At 35.3% G+C, this 21,097-nt stretch overlaps 4 protein-coding genes across 5 annotated transcripts; 3 read left to right on the forward strand and 1 right to left on the reverse strand.

Moving 5' to 3' along the window:
* Positions 1–4,379: 4,379 nt before the first annotated feature.
* On the forward strand, positions 4,380–6,646 carry LOC110697860. Its single transcript, XM_021875269.1, has 2 exons — positions 4,380–4,684; positions 5,258–6,646. Exon 2 carries the CDS (start codon positions 5,266–5,268, stop codon positions 6,643–6,645), a length of 1,380 nt encoding a protein of 459 aa, XP_021730961.1. The 5' UTR covers positions 4,380–4,684; positions 5,258–5,265; the 3' UTR covers position 6,646.
* A 4-nt stretch (positions 6,647–6,650) lies between these two features.
* Positions 6,651–7,241, forward strand: LOC110697935. Its single transcript, XM_021875341.1, has one exon. The coding sequence runs from the start codon at positions 6,651–6,653 to the stop codon at positions 7,239–7,241; it is 591 nt and encodes a 196-aa protein (XP_021731033.1).
* Positions 7,242–7,488: 247 nt separating this feature from the next.
* On the forward strand, positions 7,489–8,563 carry LOC110697936 (serine/threonine-protein phosphatase 7 long form homolog). Its single transcript, XM_021875342.1, has 3 exons — positions 7,489–7,517; positions 7,607–8,038; positions 8,120–8,563. The coding sequence occupies exons 2-3, from the start codon at positions 7,607–7,609 to the stop codon at positions 8,561–8,563; spliced, it is 876 nt and encodes a 291-aa protein (XP_021731034.1). The 5' UTR covers positions 7,489–7,517.
* A 3,024-nt stretch (positions 8,564–11,587) lies between these two features.
* LOC110697861 (BTB/POZ domain-containing protein At1g03010-like) lies at positions 11,588–18,183 on the reverse strand. 2 transcript variants are annotated; one of them, XM_021875271.1, is made up of 4 exons: positions 14,953–15,241; positions 14,797–14,863; positions 13,321–14,520; positions 11,588–13,096 (listed from the first exon to the last, which is right to left on the reverse strand). In XM_021875271.1, coding segments are annotated over exons 1-4 (1,812 nt in total). In that variant the 5' UTR covers positions 14,955–15,241; the 3' UTR covers positions 11,588–12,553. The 2 variants fall into 2 exon arrangements, with proteins under 2 accessions (XP_021730963.1, XP_021730962.1); XM_021875270.1 differs by lacking the exon at positions 14,953–15,241 and adding an exon at positions 17,640–18,183 and having other exon boundaries at positions 11,589–13,096.
* Between the last annotated feature and the right edge of the window lie 2,914 nt (positions 18,184–21,097).

The raw sequence follows: 21,097 nt of genomic DNA on the forward strand, positions 1-21,097 counted from the left end.
TTTTGTTCTCTTCACTTTATTTTCACATCTCTCCACTCTATTTTTATTTGGAGAAAATATAAGTTTATCTTCACGATAAACAAATTGTCTTTATCACGAGGATATAATTGTCAATTAATATACTTAACTCTGGGTAGTCTTTTAATTTCAAGAATATGAGAAGTTAACGGCGTTAAGGGCGTTAACTTTGTGAAAACAACATTAATGGAAGAAAAGTTTGAAGAAAAATTTCAGAAGTTTCAATGGAAAAAGTAAAGCTCAAAATTAGCTTCAATGGAAGAATATAATACCCTTACTCTTAGGGGTTTACCATGCCCTTAATTTCACCTTTTTCATAGGGTTTTCATTTTATTTGGCGTCGAAGCCGCCGGAGATAGTGGTGTTGGTTGTAAAAGGTGGAGATCGCAGAAGGATGAAGAAGATGGAGGAAGAAGGAGAAGCTAGTTTCAATGGATGAAGAAGGAGAATCTAGTTTTAATGGAGGAAGAAGGAGAAGGAAGTAGATGGGTAACGTCCGTTACTTTTGCAAATTGAAGAAGTATACGGCTAGATGCCACCTAGTCAAATAAATTAGGAAAAATTGTCAAGAAGTCAACCTTTGCGTGGTTAGCTCAAAATAAGCCAACATTTCGATTAGCTCAAAATAAATCGACTTTTAAGAGGAATATTCTTAAAATGAGTTAAAACCTGTTAGATTAAAAGGTAACTAGTTGTTAAGGTAAAGTATGACACGTGTTATTGCGTGGTTAGTCCTTTTAAAAAAATTCAATTTACAATTAATTAATTATATCAAAATAAATAAAAAAAATGAAAAATCCTAGTCACCACCCACTGCGAGCCCCCTACCCCTTCAAACGACTGGCGGCCGGCAACCACCTCACTCCTTCGTCACCGGCAACCCCATCCCATTCCCTCCCTTTCCCCATTCCTGTCCCTAAACCCAACCCTCAAACCCTAAACGCAATTCCCAAACCCATTCCCGTCCCTTCGTGAAAAGCAACATGGATGTTGAGAATGGCGGGGAGAAGATCGTCGACGAGGTAGAAAGGGATGACGTGGGTGTAAAGCCAGACAGCGGCGTTGGAGCAATTTGCGGTGGTGGACGAGGGTGTTGGGGATACTGAGGAGGAGTGAAACAAAGGAGTATGAGAAGGCTCAAATGACCTTTGTGTCTGGGTTAATGAATCGAACGGCGGCGCTTTTATGGCAGTTGACGGCAGCAGCAATGTGTTCAGGGGTGGTGGTGGATTGTTACACCGAGAGTCAGGGATTGAGGTAGTGAGAGTAAAGGAAATGATGGTGGTTAGGTGGAAGAGGAGGAGAGAGAATTCTTGGGTTGGGGGAAGGGAGGTCAGTGGGGTCGCCGGCGCCGGCGGCTGGCAGAGGCTGGCAGTGGGGGGGGGGAAGGGGTTGGCTGGGTTTTTTTTTTTTTTTTAATTTTTATAATTTGTTTATTTAACATAGTTATAGTTACTTAATTAAATTTAATATTATTAAAAGAAATTAATTTTAATAAATTATTTTTAATTGAAAATTTGACCTGTTTGGTAGGTTGTAGGTCATTTGGCCTATTAAAAGAAAATACCCCTTAAAAGTCGACTTAATTTGAGTTAAGCGAAATATTGACTTGTTTTGGCTAATCACGTAAAGGTTGGTTTATTCTTGACAAATTTTCCAATAAATTATTATTTTAATTAGTTTACACATTTTCAAGGCAAGATAAACATCTCATATTTATCATGAAGATAAACTAGGGCTCCCCCTTTCATTTGTATCACTTACTGATGTTACTATACATATTATGTCCCATAATATAGTTTTCGTTTATAATATTTTATAGGAATGGAGAGACAGGATGAAGTACATGATATGAAATAGAGCAAAAGTACAAGATATGTGAGTAAGGGCACAAATAACAAATTCTGATACATGAAGAGAGAAAAATACATGAAAATGAGTACGGCTACAAATAATAAGATAATCCCCATTAGGAACTCCGACATGTCTACCGAGAAGCAAATAGAACAGCAGATTGGATTGCAAATGTTGGGCATCTTGTCACTCACAATTGGATATCTCTTTGTATCTCTTCAGCTTTGTACCCTATTCTCACCTCAGATGCTTTAAGATCGCCCCTTGTGAGGTGGGGATCCTAATTCTTTCCTTTTTTCTTACCTAAAAAAACAAATATTAAGAAGAAATGTGTGGGTATTTTGGGTAGTATAGTAAGTAAAGACAAAAATAATGAGGGTAATTAAGACATTTCTTATTGTAAAAGGAAAATTAATAAAACATGATCGACATTTTGGGACGTCCTAAAAGAAAAACATGAAATGCTTTGTATATTATGGAACGAAGGAAGTATTATGTAATTCTTCTTAAAATCAGACTACATTAGAAAATTTTAGGCCAATGGTTTGTAAAAAAAAACAATAAAAAAAATAAAAAGAATCAAACCAGACCAGATCATTACTTTTAATTTCGATTGCTTATTGTCATCTTTACTTTCTTATTGCATTAGATGCATCACTTTTTATATATGGAAGTTTTAATTTAGATGCATCACTTCCCCTTTTAGTCAATAAATTCTTTACATCTCTCACATATTACATGAGCCCTCTTTTTTTTTTTCTTTTTTTTTAATCTTTATATCTCTCTAATCCAAAAATTACCTAGGAGTCCGCAATTTAAAAATTGATGTATCTAATAAAAAACGAAAATATTTTTAAAATACAAGTTGAGACGAATCAAATGAGATCTCACTTGATAATGTTTTTTCTTATACATGTACAAATATGGTTAATGTTTTGTTAAATGAAAAAATATATAATCAGACCAGATTTTATTTCAGGCATAAAAGAAAAAAGCCTAAATGAGTTGATACATTCATGAACTACTCACGAATAAGGTCATTCAAAGTTTGGTCAAAACTCGTTTGTTATATAAGAAACAAGCTTCCCTACTTTTTAAAAAGTATGAGAAAACACTTATGAATAGTGTGAGGACAATTATATCCTTAAAAATGTTTGTTTACCATATGCCCCTATTAATATGATATTAATTGCCTCTAAGCTTTTCCTTGTGTGATTTAAGATTTAACTCTTATGAATAGTATTTGGATAATATACACTCTATAATATTTATTTACTTATTTGCCCTCATTAACGTTAATTATTTTTTCTTGAAAAACTCTTTAGAATAGTGTGCGGACATTTATGTCCTAAATATTTGTTTACCTATACCAGCTACAAGATACACGCTACGCGTTTACAATATAGGAAATTATTATTTTACTCATAATATTGTTATTGTAGATTTTTTCGAAATCAATACTTACATAAAATTTTAAATCGAAGGTTTAAATTAGAGATCGTAAAAGAAATTATACAATAACAAATTTAATCCAATTCTTTATCCTTAACCCTAAAAATATGGTAGTTGAATTTTTTTGTACAAAAGATTCAAGAATATAGAGTAAACATCTATAGTACGTATATAGGTAGATGTACAATTTTTTATTTTTTTTCCTTTGTAACATAGATGAACGATTGAACGTGGTATATGATGAATTGATGACTATATGGGTATTAATATTCTTTTTTTTTTTAATAAAAAAATGTATGGTTATCCTTCAACAAAGTTAAATGTGGTTCCATTATATTCAATAAAAAAAAATGTAAACGTGGGCAGTTTATGTGTATTTTTTTTTAATGAAAAGTAGATAATTTTGTTTTGTGGGTAGTTTGTTTGTTTTTATTTTTTTTCTATGAAAAATAGATAATTTATTCTCTTTCTTTTTAATCTACTGAACACCATAATTTTATCTTTTTCAAGGGTTATAAAATTTACATGCTAAATGTGGGTGGATGTGAGTTTTTTTTTTTTTTGGTTTAAAAAATTATTTATATTTTATTATTGAATATATAGCAATGAAGTATTTTTTTTAAGAAAAAATCTATGTATAAACAGTTATTGACTTACACTTTAGACATTGAATAGTATGATTAACATTTTATTTTGAAAAAAAAATCTACTGTAAACCAATTTTTTTTTTTTTTTTTTTTTTTTTTTTTTTTGTGAGCATTTATGAACTTATTTTTTTTTTTTTGAAAAAAAAATAGTGAATAAGTAATTTTGTAAATTGAGAAGGCCATTTTGGGAAAAGGCAAATTTATCAACCAAGATGGAGCTCTTTCCCAAATTAAAGTCAAGAAGAACCGCAATTCCCAAATTGCAGCCAAAGTTTTAAGAATTCCCAAAGTACCGTCCACGTCACCGGTTCAGGGGGAAGAAATTTTAAATCCGGTCTACAGCAAAACCGCTACCTGAAGTAGCGGTTTTTACTAATAAACCGCTACTTCAGGTAGCGATTTCTTTTTAATAAACCGCTACTTCAAGTAGCGGTTTTTGTTTAATAAACCGCTACTTCAAGTAGCGGTTTTCTAGCAGGTATAATTTCCTGATTTCACTTTCCTCTTTCATTTTCGTCTTCTCACCAAAATCCCATCCACGCCTTCCACCAAAATCACACCTCCTTCAACGGAAGCCGGCGCAGCCAAGGAATCCACCGACGCCGCCGGAGCATTCCTCAGCAACGAAGGCCGCCGCTGTTGACGCCGAGGGTTCGACTTTAGTGGTCGGCTTCGCTAATTTCAGAAGAAACGTGCTGATCTTCTTGTTTGTGGTAAGTGCCCTAATTATTTTTTGTATTCAGTTATTGGGTTTGTTGTTGTTATTGAGTTTGTTGTTGTTATTGAGTTTCAGAATTGTATGTATGTGTTGTTGTTGTTGGTTTTGGTTGTGTTGTTGTTGTTAGTGTTCTTGTTTATTGTTGTTGTTATTGAGTTTCGGTTTTGGTTGTGTTGTTGTTGTTAGTGTTCTTGTTTATTGTTTTTGTTATTGAGTTTCAGAATTGTATGTATGTTTGTGGTTGGTTTTGGTTGTTGTTGTTGATTTACTTACCTTACATATAACCCTTGTAGAATTATTAATGGTTTCGATCACATTACTCAGTTTAGGTTGCTATAATTGCTGATTTTGAAAGTGAAAATAGAGCTTCTATACACAAAGTACATGAGCTCAAAGTACATGTAGTCATGACTTATGCCCATGTTGAGCTTCAAGAGGTATTAAGACCTTCATAGCTCAGTTTAGGTTGCTATAATTGTGTAGTTTGCTTGCTTGATGTTAGGACATTGCCACACTGTTAATGAATTTTTGCAATCTAATATCTTTGATTAATAATGGTCTTTTCTAGAATGAAACATGGAGGTTCCGAACTACCCTCTATATTGCTATTGGGGTGGAGAAATTGTCCACAAAGATAGCGATATAACGTATAGGGGTGGGAATCAAAAATTTGTGTTTGTACATTCTGCGATGACATATTCACAAGTTCTGAACAAGCTATATGAAGAATTGAGTGTTGATCCTAGAGGTGTGGAGTTGAAGGTGGTTATGCGTTATCCTATGGCTGGGGCATATGTTGCAATTCCGTTAAATGACGACAACGCTGTTAGAGCTATGTGGATTGCTGTGACTCAGAGTTCTTCTGTTGCAATGCAATTGTTCATTGAACAAGTTCCAAAGGAGCCAGTTGTGCAAACTAACACTGGTTCCTTTCCGGGGATGGATTTTTTTGGTAGTGTGGATCAACCGTTTTCCACTGGTGTTCAAAGTGTGGGCATAGGGTCATTCACAAGAATGCTTGTTGATCCACATTATGTCAATGACCATCTCTCACAGTTTAGGTCTCCGGCCTCATCGCCTAATGTTGGAACCTCGACAAGCACACAACCACAAGGCATTCTTGATTCTCTTGACCCAAACAATGTTGATGTATTTGGCGATGCAGAGATGAATGACACTGATGAAGATGATGATGAAGAGGTAATTGAAGCTCTTGATAAGGCAATTAAAGGAAGCGCCCCCACTTCAGACTTCAATGAAGTGGCGCAAGTTGATCCTCGTTTGAATAACTCATGGATGTCTTGGTTAGGAAATGAGACATATAACAATGGGGGAGAATTTGAGGTTGGTCAGCAGTTTGACTCATTGCAACAACTGAAAGATGCTGTGAAATCTTACTCCATAGCTAGAAATCAAACAATTCGAGTTGTGGAGGCAGAGCCAGAGAAATATGTTGTTGAGTGCAAGAGGAAAGAACAATGTAGTTGTTCGTGGAGGCTTAGAGGAGTGAAAGATCCAACACTCTCTACGTTTAAAATTGTGAGGTACAACGACCCTCATGCAAGTAACTGTGTTGGTGACATCGACTCGGGAGATCATAAGCTACTGACTTCCGAGTTCGTTTGCAATGCTCTTCTAGATGTCATTCGCGTTGATCCTTCATTGAAAATCAAGACAATGGTGCAACTTGTGAAAGAGAAATTTGATGGATTCCAAATAACCTACAAGAGAGCATGGCTAGCAAAACAAAAGGCAATAAAACTCATTTATGGGGATTGGGAGGGTTCATATGAACAGTTGCCTAAGTACATGCAAGCTCTCAAGGAATCAAATCCTGGAACTGTTGTTGAGTGGAGGTTGTTAGAGTGTACGGTTCCTGGAACACATGTTTTTCAACGAGTCTTTTGGGCATTCAAGCCATGTATTGATGGATTCCGTCACTGCAGACCCCTTTAGTGCAAATGACCTTTTTCCGGGTTAACTCCTATTTTGCAACTAGAAGAAGTTGGAGTAAAAGAAGACTTGAAGAGGGCCATGAGTTATCGGAAAAGGCTAAGAAGACAATAGAAGCCAACATGGAGAAAGCCACGCACCATGAGGTTGTTGCTTTTGACTATGATGCCATCGGGTTGTATCAGGTTAGGACCGGTCGTGGAAGAAGAAAAGCTGGTAAAGGTGGTAACTCCCACACTGTGAATCTGTTGAGCAAGACATGTACTTGTGAGAAATTGAGAATATACAAGCTCCCATGCTCTCATGTACTAGCAGTTTGTCGTCATAGAAGCCTATCACATGCAGACTTTGTGGATTCTTTTTTCATGACCGCCGAATATAGGCGTTCATACGCGAAGTGTTTCGCACCAGTTCCTGATCCTTGCCACTGGTCAGCTTACAATGGTCCTACTACTATTGCCAACCCAGATTTGAAAAGAGGCCCAGGCCGACGGTCCACTAGAATTCGAAATGAAATGGATGAGCGTCCCAATCGTGTGAAGAAGGCATGCAGTGTTTGTCAGCGACCTGGGCATAACAAGAAGACATGTCCTAGTTGAGGAGTTGCTGGGAGTTCGACCTGGCCATGATGATAACGGTAAGCCGTTTCTGGAGGGATCTACTTTGAAGTTGACGTGGCTCAGACGTCACTTCTCACAGATGCCAGAGGGAGCTGATGACTTGACAGTTCAGCGCCATAGCCGTGCTTACATTCTCACTCTCATGGGATCTATTCTGTTCGCCGACAAGAGTGGCGATGCTGTGTCACTCTACTACTTGCCGTTCCTTCGAGACTGGGAGACAGAGATGCGTTTGACCATCAGCGCGAGGACCAGGTACAATCGGTGTTTCTTTTTTTTTGTGCATTGTATTTCTTCCATTATGTTAGTCATATACATGTTGACATACTTGTTTTGGGAATTAGATGATTTGGCAGCCATATACTGAGGCGGTGATGGATCGACTTCCGGAGATTTGTCGCTCAGACATGCACATTTGGCGTTCACGGGCACCTCTGATATGCTTTGACGTCGTTGAGTTCCACCTCCCAGACCGAGTCCTTCGTCAGTTCGGGTTAGACCAGCCGATCCCACAGGATGTAGACACGGACGTTGCTCTACACAGGAAGGATCGAAGGGGACAGCGTAATTGGGAGATTCGACATTCGGACCATGTACACGAGTGGAGTCGACGAGAGGCATTAGTCGTCCAGGGATACCCGTTCACTGGGACTTCTTCCCCGGCCATGACAGAGTACATGGCTTGGTACCGTCGCATCACGAGACTGGTCATTACTCCACCTTTGCAGGAGCGCCCCCCGAGTCATTACCAGCCAGCTACCTCTGACCTCCTGCTTGTATGAACTTCACTTCATTTCAATCTAGTTCTTACGTTTTTGATTTCATTTTACTAACATTAAAACTACACTTAAATGTAGGCACATGCATTTGCTGATTTGCACGTCCAGCTATCGGGAGCTACTGAGACCATCTCCCACTTGCCACCAGAGACGGCTATACCATTTGCCATACAGACGATGCAGGGTTTTACATCATTTTGTGGCCAAACCTTGTCTAGGGTGGGGCAGTCACACCTTATTCAGCAGCCTCGACCGTCCACGTCTTCATCTTCTACTGTGCACACTATGCCGATCAGACCACCACCTCATCGTGGAGGCCATTCAGCACGTGCCTTCCGTCCACCGACTCCTTCTCAGCATACTATCATGACATCTCCTCCACTAGTGCATCGCCAGTATCAGAGAAACCGACGGCGTAGCAACACTACGTCTGGGGTTGGAGTTGGCCTGGATGACATTCCAGAGGAGACAACTGCATCATCTTCATCGTCACCTCATGGGAAGAAACAACGCCCGAGCTAAGTGTATATTTTGGAACTAAACTAATTTTTTTGTAAATGCTTAGAATTGGATTTTGTTATATTTAATCAATTGAAAAATATTCGACTTTGCAATTTCGACTTCCTTAGATCTTCATAAACTTGTTATTTATGGTGGTTGTGTTGAAAATATGCTATATATCTCATGTTTTACAGGTACACAACTTGCAGGTTTTTTTTTTGAGTGATTATGCAAGTTTGAAAAAAAAACCAGTCCAGGGTAAACCGCTACTTCAAGTAGCGGTTTTTCAAAGTAAACCGCTACTTGAAGTAGCGGTTTTCCAAAATAAACCGCTACATAAAATAGCGGTTTTTTGTAAACAAACCGCTACTTCAAGTAGCGGTTTTAAACTAAGAAACCGCTACTTGAAGTGGCGGTTTATTGCAAAGAAACCGCTACTTCAAGTAGCGGTTTACCCTGGACCGGAAAAAAAAAAAACCGGTTTTTTAACCAGTGCTTACGTGGACGGTAGAATGGGAAAATAAAAAGATTTGGCTGCAATTTGGGAATTGCGGTTCTTCTTGACTTTAATTTGGGAAAGAGCTCACCAAGATGTCCTTTCTCTTTATATAGTACTATAGATATGTTTCCAACAACTAAAAGAAGTCTTCGAAAATGGCTAGCTATAGCGTGTATCGCGCGCATTAGCTACCCTAGTGAACAAAAATCTTCTATTCGTCAAATAAATGATCAAAGCAGATCATGTTCGACTCAATAATGTCCGTGAACAAGTTGTTTTAAATCCATTTATAAGTTGAAAAACTCAATAATGTTAGACTCACCGTGTATTGACTATTGCTATTATATACAAACAAGAAATTACAACTTCTGATCTTATTGGAATAATCGTTTTAAATTTAGTATTCAAATATCAATTTTTTTTTAATATAATCTTCGTTAGTCCATAATTAAATTTATAATTGGTCAAACCTATGTATTGGAGACTGCATAAAATAGAAGTGAGTTGAACAAAAACGTACTGAAGGAGTAGTTAAAACTTAAAAAGCATCATTTAGTTTGAAAATAAAGCTATACCATTAAAATTGCCCGGAATAATCCCACATTTGGGGTGTCCGCAAAAAATAATCCCACCTTTGGGTTATTTTTAAATAATCCGACCTTTATACACAATCCGCTCAAAATGGTCCCAACTGGTTACCAGTCGGCCTGTGATTGGTCAAAAAATAAATAAAAAATAAATTTAAAATTAAAAAAAAAACAATTAATTAAAAAACTTTACAAAAAAAATTAAAAAAAATCTCCACCAGCCCAACCACCACCGCCACAGCCCCTGACCCCTACCTCGGCTGCCGACGCCTAGCTGGCCGACTCTCCGGCTGGAGGATCCTGCCGGCGCATTTCCCCCCTCCCCCGCCAGCTAAACCACCTCACCACCACTCTCCCCTTCCCAAATTCCCCCACCCGAAGCGCCACCCTCCTCCCATTATCCCCACCTCGATCCACCGCATAAATGTCCCTCCCTCCCCGAAACGACCCCCCTCACCAATTCGCCGGCCCCAAAACCTTAAACCCTCCCTAATTCGCCGGCCCCACAAACCGTAAACCCTACCCAAAACAATCCAGATTGAAAACCAAACGGGAAGAGAAGATGGGTAAGGTGAGTTTCGCCGGCGGAAGAGGGAGGAAATGAGCCAACGGGATGGGCGCCGGCCATCCAGAGAGTGGGTCAGCTAGGCGCCGGCGACAGTCAGGGGTAGGGTTCAGGTTAGGCTGGCGGTGGCAGTGGTTGGGTTGGTGAGTGTTTTTTATTTTATTTTTAATTTACTTTTTGTTTTTTGATTAATTTTTTTATTTTTTTATTTTGCACAAATCAAGTTGCGGCACGTGTAAATTAAACTTAATAAAAAAAAATTACGTCTTTAATCGATCACTGGTCACTCGGGACCATTTTGAGCAGATTGAGTATAAAGGTCGGATTATTTAAAAATAACCCAAATGTGAGATTATTTAAAAATAACCCAAATGTGGGATTATTTTTGGAGGACGCCCCAAAAGTAGGATTATCGCGGACAATTTTTCCTTAAAAAATTTTATTGGCCTTTTAATTAAATTATTTATAACTTTTATTTTTTATTAATTTCTCCCATGTACCATGATAAATTGATAATCTTAATTAGGGTTAATGAGAAGAGGACAAAGTCCAAATTTTCTTCTCTCCATATCAACAACCATATCATACGACATAAAAAAGCAACCAGTAAACTTATTAAACTTTTAGTAACACTAGGGTTGCTAACTCGCGCAATGCGCGCTCATAGCTAGTTATGTTTGGAGAGTCTTTTAGTTGTTGACAACATTAATGAAGTAGAATATGTAAACAAATATTTTTACAAGTATAAATGTTCACGCACTTTTCTTTTTTTTGAAATTATTCTTAAGAGTTTCAAAAAAGGCAATTAACATTAATAAAGGGCAAATAATCGTAAAAAACACATTAACATGGGTAAATAAGTAAATAAACTTTATAGAGGGTATAATTGTCAAAAACATTATTCGTATGAGTTGAATCATTAAGTCACACAAATAAAACCTTAGAGGCAATTAACATCATATCAATAGAGGCATATAGGTTAACAAACATTTTGAGGTTATAATTGTCCTCACACTATTAATAAGTGTTTAATCATACTTTTTAAAAGGTATGAATCGGAGTATCTATCAATAACGCAAGATAAAAGGAAAATTACCTTCAATCAATAGTTCAATACCTATCAAGCAATAAGATATTTTTAAAAGATTTTAATAACACGAAGTATATTTTAATATTGTTTTTCTTGACAAATTGAAACATCTTGTGCATCAGCACGGATACTTCTAATAATGTTTAATAGGTAAGAAGTATTTTTCCTCCAATAGCACTCTAAAACCCCAAACTAGCTTTTTTTTTTTTTTTTTTTTTTTTTTTTTTTTTCCTTCACGATCCCTCCAAAACCTTTAATCTTATTTTAAAAATCCTTAATAACCAACACTCAAAATCAAAATATAATAAAATAGTTTTTTTAGTTGGTGGTATTTTTTTTTTAGATGGTAAAAAACAATTTAGGTTTTTCTAATTTAAGGTGGTAAAAATAAAATAATCGAACAATTATAACGAATAAAAAAGTTTTGAAAATATTTTTGGCATATCTTGGATGCCATACTGTTTTGTTAGTTAAAGCCACAAAGGAATTGTTACTCCACGCTTGCTTATCATTAGGCCACTTGTTGTGTCTATTCTAAAGGCCAATTTGGTTCAAAACTTTTACCACAAAAACCCATCAAGTAACAATAATATGATTGAAATTTTCTACTTCATATAGCTATGATTGTGTTTCCGGCATGCTTTCACATCAAATAAAGTTGGTATTGATAGTCTTTGTTTTAACAGCTAGATGGCCAGCTAATTAGAAGTGCCCTTGGGAAAAAAATTCCCAGGTATAGACACGTTTCGAGTTTTTGACAGTATATAAAAAAAATTATCCGGTTTTACTTTTTTACTTTGGATATTATAGTCACATGCACACATACACTACTTTCATATGAGTGATTTGTGATTAGTTGTCACATTTTTTAAGATAGTGGTTTGTGATTAGGTTATCATACAAGTAAGAAGTTAGAGCATGGTGACTAATTTCTGAACGGAACGAGTGTTATTTTGAAATTACAGAGCATGTAATTTTCTTAAAGACTTTCAACTGAAGAAAATTTTTTCTCAAAGTGGATCAAATACAGAAACAGGCCACAAGGCTTTCATAGAGACTGTTTCTGTTAGGAACTCTTCTGAAACACTGAGGAGGTTGTTTCAGCCAAGCCACACAAAAAGTACACAACAAATAAATTAACTATATTGGTTTAAAAAAAAAAAAAAAAAAAAAAAAAAACCACTCTATTTAGACAAAAATTAACACTCTAATTAAGTATATATATACTATACACTCAAATTTGATTATATTCACACTATAACAACCAATCTCATCCTACAGAATGCCGCCTTCGCCTCTGAAAGAAGAATCGAGATTCTGAGTTAGCCTTAGACCCTAGTGGCTTAACACTGTTAAGCCGAAAAAGGGCATTAAGCTTACTAAGTTTCTTGGTAAATGACTTGAACAACTTATTAGCAGGATGTGATCTTACCATATCCTGTTTCATGGAAACATGATCTTTTTCTAAGTCTGTTAGCCTCATCCTCATCCTAGCCACTTCTAACTTGAGCTCGCGATTTTCCCTTCTGACCGAGGCATAGTTGTCCCTAGGAGATATAGCTCCACTTGCTGCTCCACTACTTGATCTTTGAGGGAAATGATGTCCATTAACTGAGCCAAAGAAGAACTGATTTTGGCCCCCGTTCATTGCGTTTCTAAGCCTGATTTGTTCAAAGTAGAGTACTTGTACCGCCATTTGTACAGGAAGTCGTTCATTCTGAGCTGCGTGACTGCATGCTTCTTGAGAAAGTTTTTGACAGTCAATAGTTTTGCATAGCCTGTATCTCTCTGAATCCTTCATGTTTGGATGAACCTGAAATTACGAGGACATATGAGATCTAATGTTCATTCTGTTACAAGTGATTGTTTTATTTGCCTGCTTTCAGAGAGCATTTTCTATTGCAGAACTTGTACAATGTACAATATAAGTATTTATGTTAAGTACAAATTATAATGAAGCATGAAAATTTGTAGCTTTACTATGTCACATGTACTGGTTTATGAGAAAGTGGATGCAACAAGAAAGACATACGTTACCTTGAGGAAGATATCCACTGCTCTATACAGACCATCAGTAACTGCGCGAGCATGATCAGGCAGAAGCTCTGCAAGAGCTATGAACTTGGAAGGTGTCAAGTTTGAATCCAAGGCCACTTCTGCAAGAAAATTGTCTAACAATTTCGATACCTTAATAATAGAGCTTTGCTTAGGAGAGCCAGGGCTATCAAAATTGTACATCATCTCACTTTCATCCCTTAAGTGATTGTCGTCATCATCATCATCCTCGTCTAAGTTCAAGAAAATTGAGAAAATTCTCAACACCGAATCAATATCATACATGGGACTATGATTATTCACTTGAGAACTAGCAGGAATAAGTATGTCTTCCAAGATTGCTTGATCTAATTGCAAGCCAATCCTTCTCTCTAAATCCGCTCTACAAGATGTAGAAGCCAACTGCGCAATTGCACTCTTTAATAAGCTTGAAAGGAATGCCATAGGAACCAAGCTTTTCCTAGATTGTGTCGGTAACAAGCTCACCAAAGTTTCAACAAGTATCCTTTGTTTCTTTTGAAGTTCTAAATCCAAGTAGTTTCCCTTTAGAAGTTGTGGATCTCTTACAACGACGCCTTGAAGAGAAGTTTGAGCGTAGTTTATCAAAATCTTGCTTATTAAATCTTGTTTAAGACCCTTCAATTTCACTGCTGTCAAAACCCTTTGGAAGAAATCAAGATTCAAAACTGTTAGTGATTTTCCCCACCAATCTACTGGTGTTTCTGGCTCCAAAGCCGATAATCCTTTAACTGGGAAGTTATGTTCGAGTTTTAATAATCCCGAACACAGCTGCTCCTTACATGCATTATTAGCTATTGCAGTAACTATCCTGTTAACTAGATTAATATCCTCTGCTATAGGCAAGAGTGTCTCGCATTTGTGTAAAACTGATATGGAATTTGATATATTTGGGAGGACCATATCTTTAAGATATACCTCAGTTCTTGTTTCTAGGCTTTTCTCTGCATACTCTTCAGTCATTTCAAGGAAATGTGCTGCACAGCGTAGCATAGCTACATTCGATAGAGTGATTTCAACATTGACTCCATAACAAAACTTGGCAGCAAGCTCAAATGCCTCTGATCCGCCTGGAACTGATGGGAGACTAATCTTCGAGATCTTTGAATCCTTTGCCTCCAGCAACAGTTTCCTGATTCTTCCACTGCGAGAAACAAGAGGAAACTGCAGCATAATACATGCACTGTTAGTTACCAAAACTACTATGCTATCTGAATCTTGTGCTAATGTTCATTAAGAAATAAAGGGGGTGCAAAAAGGTCTCTAATTAAACATTCCATACATATCAAATTAAGCAGTTTCACATTAAACTAGAACAACAACATAAATCAGTCTATGATGAAATAAAATCAGAAAGAAGCTCAAAGAAGATTTTGCTGTCAAAGTAAGAACAAAGCATTTGTGCAGAAATTCTGAAGCCTTATCAGGCAGAGTACTTACTTTGTGAAGTGCAAAGCAGGCAGCGCCTACTTCAATGGAGAGATCACTCGAAACATCAGATATTGGCCTGAAAGATATAAAACAACAGAAAGTTGATTTCAGATGGACAAAAACAAGAAGGCGGGACTAAATCTAAAACATTAACTGCACCCATACATGATTCCTCTCTGACAATCAGTATTTACCAACTGCTATGCTTTCGTTTACTATTTTTTTCTGTCACAGCATACATCAGACCATATAATAATTTTAGAATTATAAGACCCAAGGACTGCCACTATGATTTCCTTCAGAAAGTTAGCATCTGATGTAACTGAAAGTTCCCATTCACTGATTGTCATATGACTGTGACATAAGAGGTCCACAGAAGATAAACTTTCTTTTCGAGCAGAGAATTTTCGTGGGGTCTTAGAACACAAGTGCTGAAAAACATGAGGCTGAAGTTGGTTATTTGATATGTTTGTAGTCCATACAAATCTACAAGATAACAAAGTTCTCAATCAGATTGCTTACGTTTTATCCGTACTGAGTTGGTAGCCCCTCGAAAATGAGGTAGATGACTAATGTGGACAAAAATATTATTGAACAATCATCTAATAATGGAATTTCTTCAGGATTTTTGATTGCTCAATGCAGGTTGTTGGATAGACAGATCAGGCCCATTCGCGTGATGCAGTCATTTTCAGCAAGCTCTAAAGTTTAGTTTCTATCTTGGTTGCACAAAATTATTCTTAGGATCGTAATCTTTATTTTCGATCCTTAACTTTAAACACATACATTCAGAGATAACCCGAGAGTGGAACCAGAAAGAGACAGGTTATTTCTCCATATATATTATGAATATACATTTCCTAGGAGAATTTACATACACATTGATTCATACTTTTTTTTTTTTTTTTTTTGAAAGATACATTGATTCATACTTCATAATTAGCAAAGGCAAGAAAGGAAAAAAAAAAAAGGGAGGGAAAGGGAAATCAAAAGAAGCTTTAAATTCCAATATTTGGTTTATTGAAATGAAGTGAAAAGGAATAAGTGGAAACGGAGGGAGTTATCCTTTTCTTTCAATTCTTCTCAACCAAAAAGGGCGAAACAAAAATATTTTATTTTTGACTTAATTATGGTGTTACGTATTTCTTTTCTTTTTCTATCAGGAAATTAAGATGAACGAAATGAGTAGGACCGTCTTCTCTCAACAGTCACGAGTCTCACGACTACGACCTAGCCTCAATAATTTGTGTATGCATAGCTGCGTACACATGTTATATAAGTATCTTTGGGCTTACAAGAGACATAAGACCCAATAACTATGTAAGCGAATTCTAAGTCTTGATTTTAATTTTTACAGTTTTATAGAACCTTACCAACTAAGCCAGTTAACATACATGAATATGAAGAAATACACTGTCTACATCTCCAACTTCGGAATCGACCCTATACACTAAACACTTGGCTAACAACCCTTGGTCCGTTTTAGGTAGAAGAGATTATTGTTAAAATTAACAATTGATGAGAGAATCCAATTTCATATGAGGTGAGGAACACACCAAATTTTGTCTTGTAACTTGGTTAATACACTAAACATTTGACAGTCACATTGATATCCATACTTGCATTATTGTTGGTCATCATTTGACTTGGAAAACATTTCTGTTTACTAACCTGTTCTATACGAAAACAGAATTGAATATTACAACATTGAAAACAACTTTAGCATGCATTATTCCAACGAACTATATATAAATGTTATAACTATATTAGTACAATATGAACTGGCAAGACAGTTAAATGACAATTGAAGTATTTCATTAAACGAGGAATGATTGACAGTTAAAACCAATTATAGGCTTAACCTTCAACTTAAACTTTTAGTTAAGGTGATACTTTAACCTTGATACAAACATCTTTGAAAATTAACATTTTAAACATCGATATTTCAAGTACATTTTAGACAAAGTGAAATTCTTTATTTAATTTTTATTACACTTTATTGAAAAGAACCTTTTATTAATGTTTGGCTGTGGTTGCATAAATTTGTCGTTGATTTATTTTGGCATAAATTATGGGAAATCTAGTGAGAAAAAATAGTCACCTCTTTTTGACCTTTTCCCAAAACTACCATTCCTAAATAGTCCCCAACTCCAAAATGTCATGAAATTCATACTACTCTAGTACTCGTTATTTATTTAATTTATCTGGAAAATGACATGAATTCAAATCGATAAATCAAAATTTTCACTTTTTTCCCACTTATTTAATTCAAATATTAGGTATTTATAATTGTTACTTTTGTTTCTTATTTGGCGGTAAAAAATCAATATACTACAGTATTTTTCGGTTAATACCAAAAAAAAAAAAAAAAAAAAAAAAAAAATAGTTCATTTGTACAAAAATGTTAATTTGCTTCGCTTGAATTGTTTAGGGCCTATTTCAGCAGCGAAGCAATTGTACGGCGATGCAAATGATAGAAAGTAAAAAATTATTCGTAATTTGGAATTATATAATTGTAATAAACTAATAATTAATTTCTTAGTTTATGCGCACATTTTAAGTAAAAAAAAATCACAACAATAAATGTTAATTTTCTCAGGTATGAGTAAATGCTTGATTAGCTGAGTTAAATCTTAACAGAACTTCTAAGAATAAATAAGAAATTAAAGGTGACAAATTATGCAAAATTCCCTTAAATTTCGGTTTTTTGTTTCTGAGTTATGAGAGAGTTGTATAGTGACGTGGTGCTAACAATTGTACGAAAAATCTTTGGTGTAAAGAGTATACTGCAAATAAAACCTTTGAGTATTACTTTATTTTTGTAACAAAAACAGAAAGAGAGGAATACATACCATTCAGTTACATGCCTTGTGCTCGAACTCGGTCTAAAAGCTCTCTTCCCAGCTATATTAGGCTTCAAATCACCCATTGTCACCACCCCCATCTCGAATTCTCTCGCTACCTTATATATAAATCCTTCAAATTTTCCAACTCGTAAACCGGTCGTAGTAGTAGACTAGTTGTATCAATTTTCAGCTAGCAGTCCATCATAAGCTAGATTCGCCACTGGTTACTTGCACACCGCGACAAGCCTGGATTTCTCTCTTAATCTCTGTATGTGTGTGTTGAGTGAGTGAGTGTGGTAAAAGTTACATGAAACTCATATTGTAGGATAAAAAAGAAGAAGATGGGTTAACAAAGTCATACTTTTATTAGTGTTGTAATGTGTAAGTATTATGTGTGTGTGTGTTTAAGGGGAAAGTAGGTGTTTATAATTATTTGATTAAGTTAAAGTCAAGGAAATGAAGTTATGTTGACACTTTTCGGTGAAAGTTAAGTAACAAAAACTTTTTTTAAAATAATAATTTAAATAATTTATTTTGTTTTTTTTTTAATTAATTTAAATTTAATTTAAATTTTTTTAGATTAAAAATAAGTGAAACTGAAAATTGGAGACACCAGCCGGATTGGTGATGAGATGCATTGCTTTTGGGGGGATGGTAATCATGGCTTTGTGAAAGCAACCTAACAAATTAAAGTTTTATTTGTTTAAAATAAGGAAGAAATTATGTGTAAAGATACTAACTTTAGGTCCTTAAGCATGGAGATTATTGGGTATATATGTTTAATCATCAACACCATACTTAACTATTCTAAATGAATGGCCTATGTTTTATAGGTATACCTTATACTACTTCATGCTTTGCATTGTTTATTATGCAACTTGTAATGTTGTTTTCTATTGTTGTTTTTGTATTTTTGTTATAAATTCTTTTTATTTTTGAAGCTACTTTTAAAATGATGCATATTTGTATAAAATTAAAAGTAATTCTCATCAATGTTTTTCAACCTATCTACGCTCAAGGTTCGAGTTGCACTACAACATAAATTATAGAAAATGTTGTACGTTAAGGATAAAGACATTAATTAGTATAATTTCAAAAAAAGATTTACGTGAAGGATAAAGACATTAATTAATCTATAAATAACGCAGGCATACAAAAACCCTTATAGCCGGGGAGTATTTTTTTCACCCTGTCCATAAGGTAGGATTTAATTGCACAAGAATGAGTAAAAGAATTAGCTACTTTATGGAATATGAATTAGCTAGTTTATCCTCTTTGAGTTCTTCTAGCCACAACATTCCCGGCAGTGAATGGTGAATGGTGTAAGGTGTGTACTTTTTTGGAGGTAGACGCCCGTACCAGTTCTCCAAGGAAATGATATTAGGGTGTACCTTTTGTTAAAGAAGAAAACAATTGTATAGCGTACTGCGTAGTAAAGGCTTTAAAAATCCATACCCTATTTGTTGATGAAATCCGTTGTATCTCATTTGTGATTGCCACACGTTGGAGAAAAAGGAGAGATGATTTCACTTTATAAGGTCGAGGAGTTTCTCCTACTATTGTCAATTGGTTTTAGTATGGAAGCTTCTAAGCCTTATTTGTGGACCAAACTCCCCTCCTCCTTATTTTGGGTTACCCAGGCCCATTTTATATTATCTCAAAATTTAACACTATGAGTGATTGTGATTGATCGCATGTAAAATGTAATGGCTGGCTAATCACTGAAAACCATGATGTATTTTGTAACATGGGACATCATATAACCTTTTTGTGAACGTACTGTATTAGCATAATCTACTGATCGATTATTGTAGCATATATACTGCCACTCAATATCGTTACTCATCAAATTCTGTGTTTATATCTTATTAATTACGACACAAATCCTATTAAAAAAAAATTAAGAAACAAATCAGTGCTTTATTCATTTTGTGACTTTGTGTACTTCGTATTTTGTATGAAAAAAACACTAATCTTGGCGATCTACAATCATCAAATTTTACCGATTATAGTGATGCAATTATTAAAGTGAAGGCAACCTAGCTTAATTAGCTTAGTTGGTAAGATATGGTAATATGATAGTCAAAACATATACAAAGTACACAACTTCTTATATATGGTTGTCCATACCGTGTGTCTAGTCATCATGGAGTTACTTCGTGAGTGTTATAAAGGTAACTCGGTCAGTGCTATAGGAGGTTACTCGGTTAGTGCTACAGGGGCTACTGCGTAATATTATTATAGGATTTAATTTCTTCTTTTACAAGTGGGCACGTGGTGTGGCCAGCCGCACACAAAACGCTCGGCCTGTTTTATAGCTTTACATGCAATAGTTTAATTATATCCACTTTTCTCTAAAATTTTAACTTACTTCGTTCTAAATTAGATGACACATTTTAACTTGACTTTTAACACTATTCATGAACTCTACTTTGACTAGCTTTCCTTGATTTATAGATAAGAAACATATAGTCAAGTTTATAACTTCATCCAAAAATACAATAAATCTGACCGATTTCTTTGTTTACCATTTTAAACAAATAAAAAATGATGAAATACTCTGATTGAAAAAAAATATATATGAATTAATTATCTTCACATAAAATTATGAAAACACAATTACAACCTTAAAAACTTCAAAGGCCTTGTTTGGATGTTTAAAAAAAAGTTTTTTTTGGACCTTGAAACAACCCTTTACCAAACAATTTAAAGAGTTTTTATAAATGGTCAAACAACTCTTTTTGCTCAAAAAAAAAAAAAAAAAAACCTAATTTTGTTCTTAAAAAACTTTTAGCCAAACACATAAACACCCCCAAATTATTTCAAAAAAATTTACAAAAATTACAAATTTCGTCAGGTCGACAAAGGAGTTTTCATATATAATTTGTAGATCAAGACAGAGAGACAAATTCATCATCATTTTATATTTATTTGGAATTGGCATGCTTGAAGTTGTACATAAAATAAACACAGTATAATATAAAGCCTCCTCTCCTAACCCCCCAACCAGGGGGGACCAATTAGTGCCTAATTACTGTACCAGATGTTATAAAGTAAGCTACTAAAAGCTGATTTTAAGGCTATAAACAATAATTAATTAGCTAGATTGACTGTACTAATCAATGCTTAAATTAGTCTTGGATTAACATATTCCACCTTTGTTAGCTATGGGTCACGTGCGCCTCTTATCGGGTATTTTGGATTTTATTCACTACAATTTTTGCTATCATGTGTTCTCCTTGATGCTATATTATTGTTGCTGTGAGTGGTTTGTACTCAACCTGTTTTATTTTTCAAGTGGGAATTGGGTTGGGTCTCTAGGATGGATTCGGGTTTAGTCGTCGAGTTGGGTAGGCGTAGTTTGAATTTGGGTCATGCTAAATCATTGCATGCATGTTGGATTCTAGACTTGGTCACATTTGGATGTGGTTAAATCTAGTTGGTTGGATTTTTTGACACCGTAA

This window comes from Chenopodium quinoa, unplaced genomic scaffold (genome assembly GCF_001683475.1).
Source record: "Chenopodium quinoa cultivar QQ74 unplaced genomic scaffold, ASM168347v1, whole genome shotgun sequence".
Classification (NCBI taxonomy): domain Eukaryota; kingdom Viridiplantae; phylum Streptophyta; class Magnoliopsida; order Caryophyllales; family Amaranthaceae; genus Chenopodium; species Chenopodium quinoa.

What these genes read in the sequence shown, in the direction of transcription:
- LOC110697861 (XM_021875270.1), bottom strand. Translation starts at nt 17,731, where the DNA reads ATGGGGGTGGTGACAATGGGTGATTTGAAGCCTAATATAGCTGGGAAG. An exon ending in CCTGCTTTGCACTTCACAAA is followed by an intron (nt 14,521 to 14,796) that starts GTAAGTACTCTG and finishes ATTATGCTGCAG; the next exon opens with TTTCCTCTTGTTTCTCGCAG. An exon ending in CAGTGGATATCTTCCTCAAG is followed by an intron (nt 13,097 to 13,320) that starts GTAACGTATGTC and finishes TCGTAATTTCAG; the next exon opens with GTTCATCCAAACATGAAGGA.
- LOC110697935 (XM_021875341.1), top strand. Translation starts at nt 6,651, where the DNA reads ATGACCTTTTTCCGGGTTAACTCCTATTTTGCAACTAGAAGAAGTTGG.
- LOC110697860 (XM_021875269.1), top strand. Translation starts at nt 5,266, where the DNA reads ATGGAGGTTCCGAACTACCCTCTATATTGCTATTGGGGTGGAGAAATT.
- LOC110697936 (XM_021875342.1), top strand. Translation starts at nt 7,607, where the DNA reads ATGATTTGGCAGCCATATACTGAGGCGGTGATGGATCGACTTCCGGAG. An exon ending in CTACCTCTGACCTCCTGCTT is followed by an intron (nt 8,039 to 8,119) that starts GTATGAACTTCA and finishes ACTTAAATGTAG; the next exon opens with GCACATGCATTTGCTGATTT.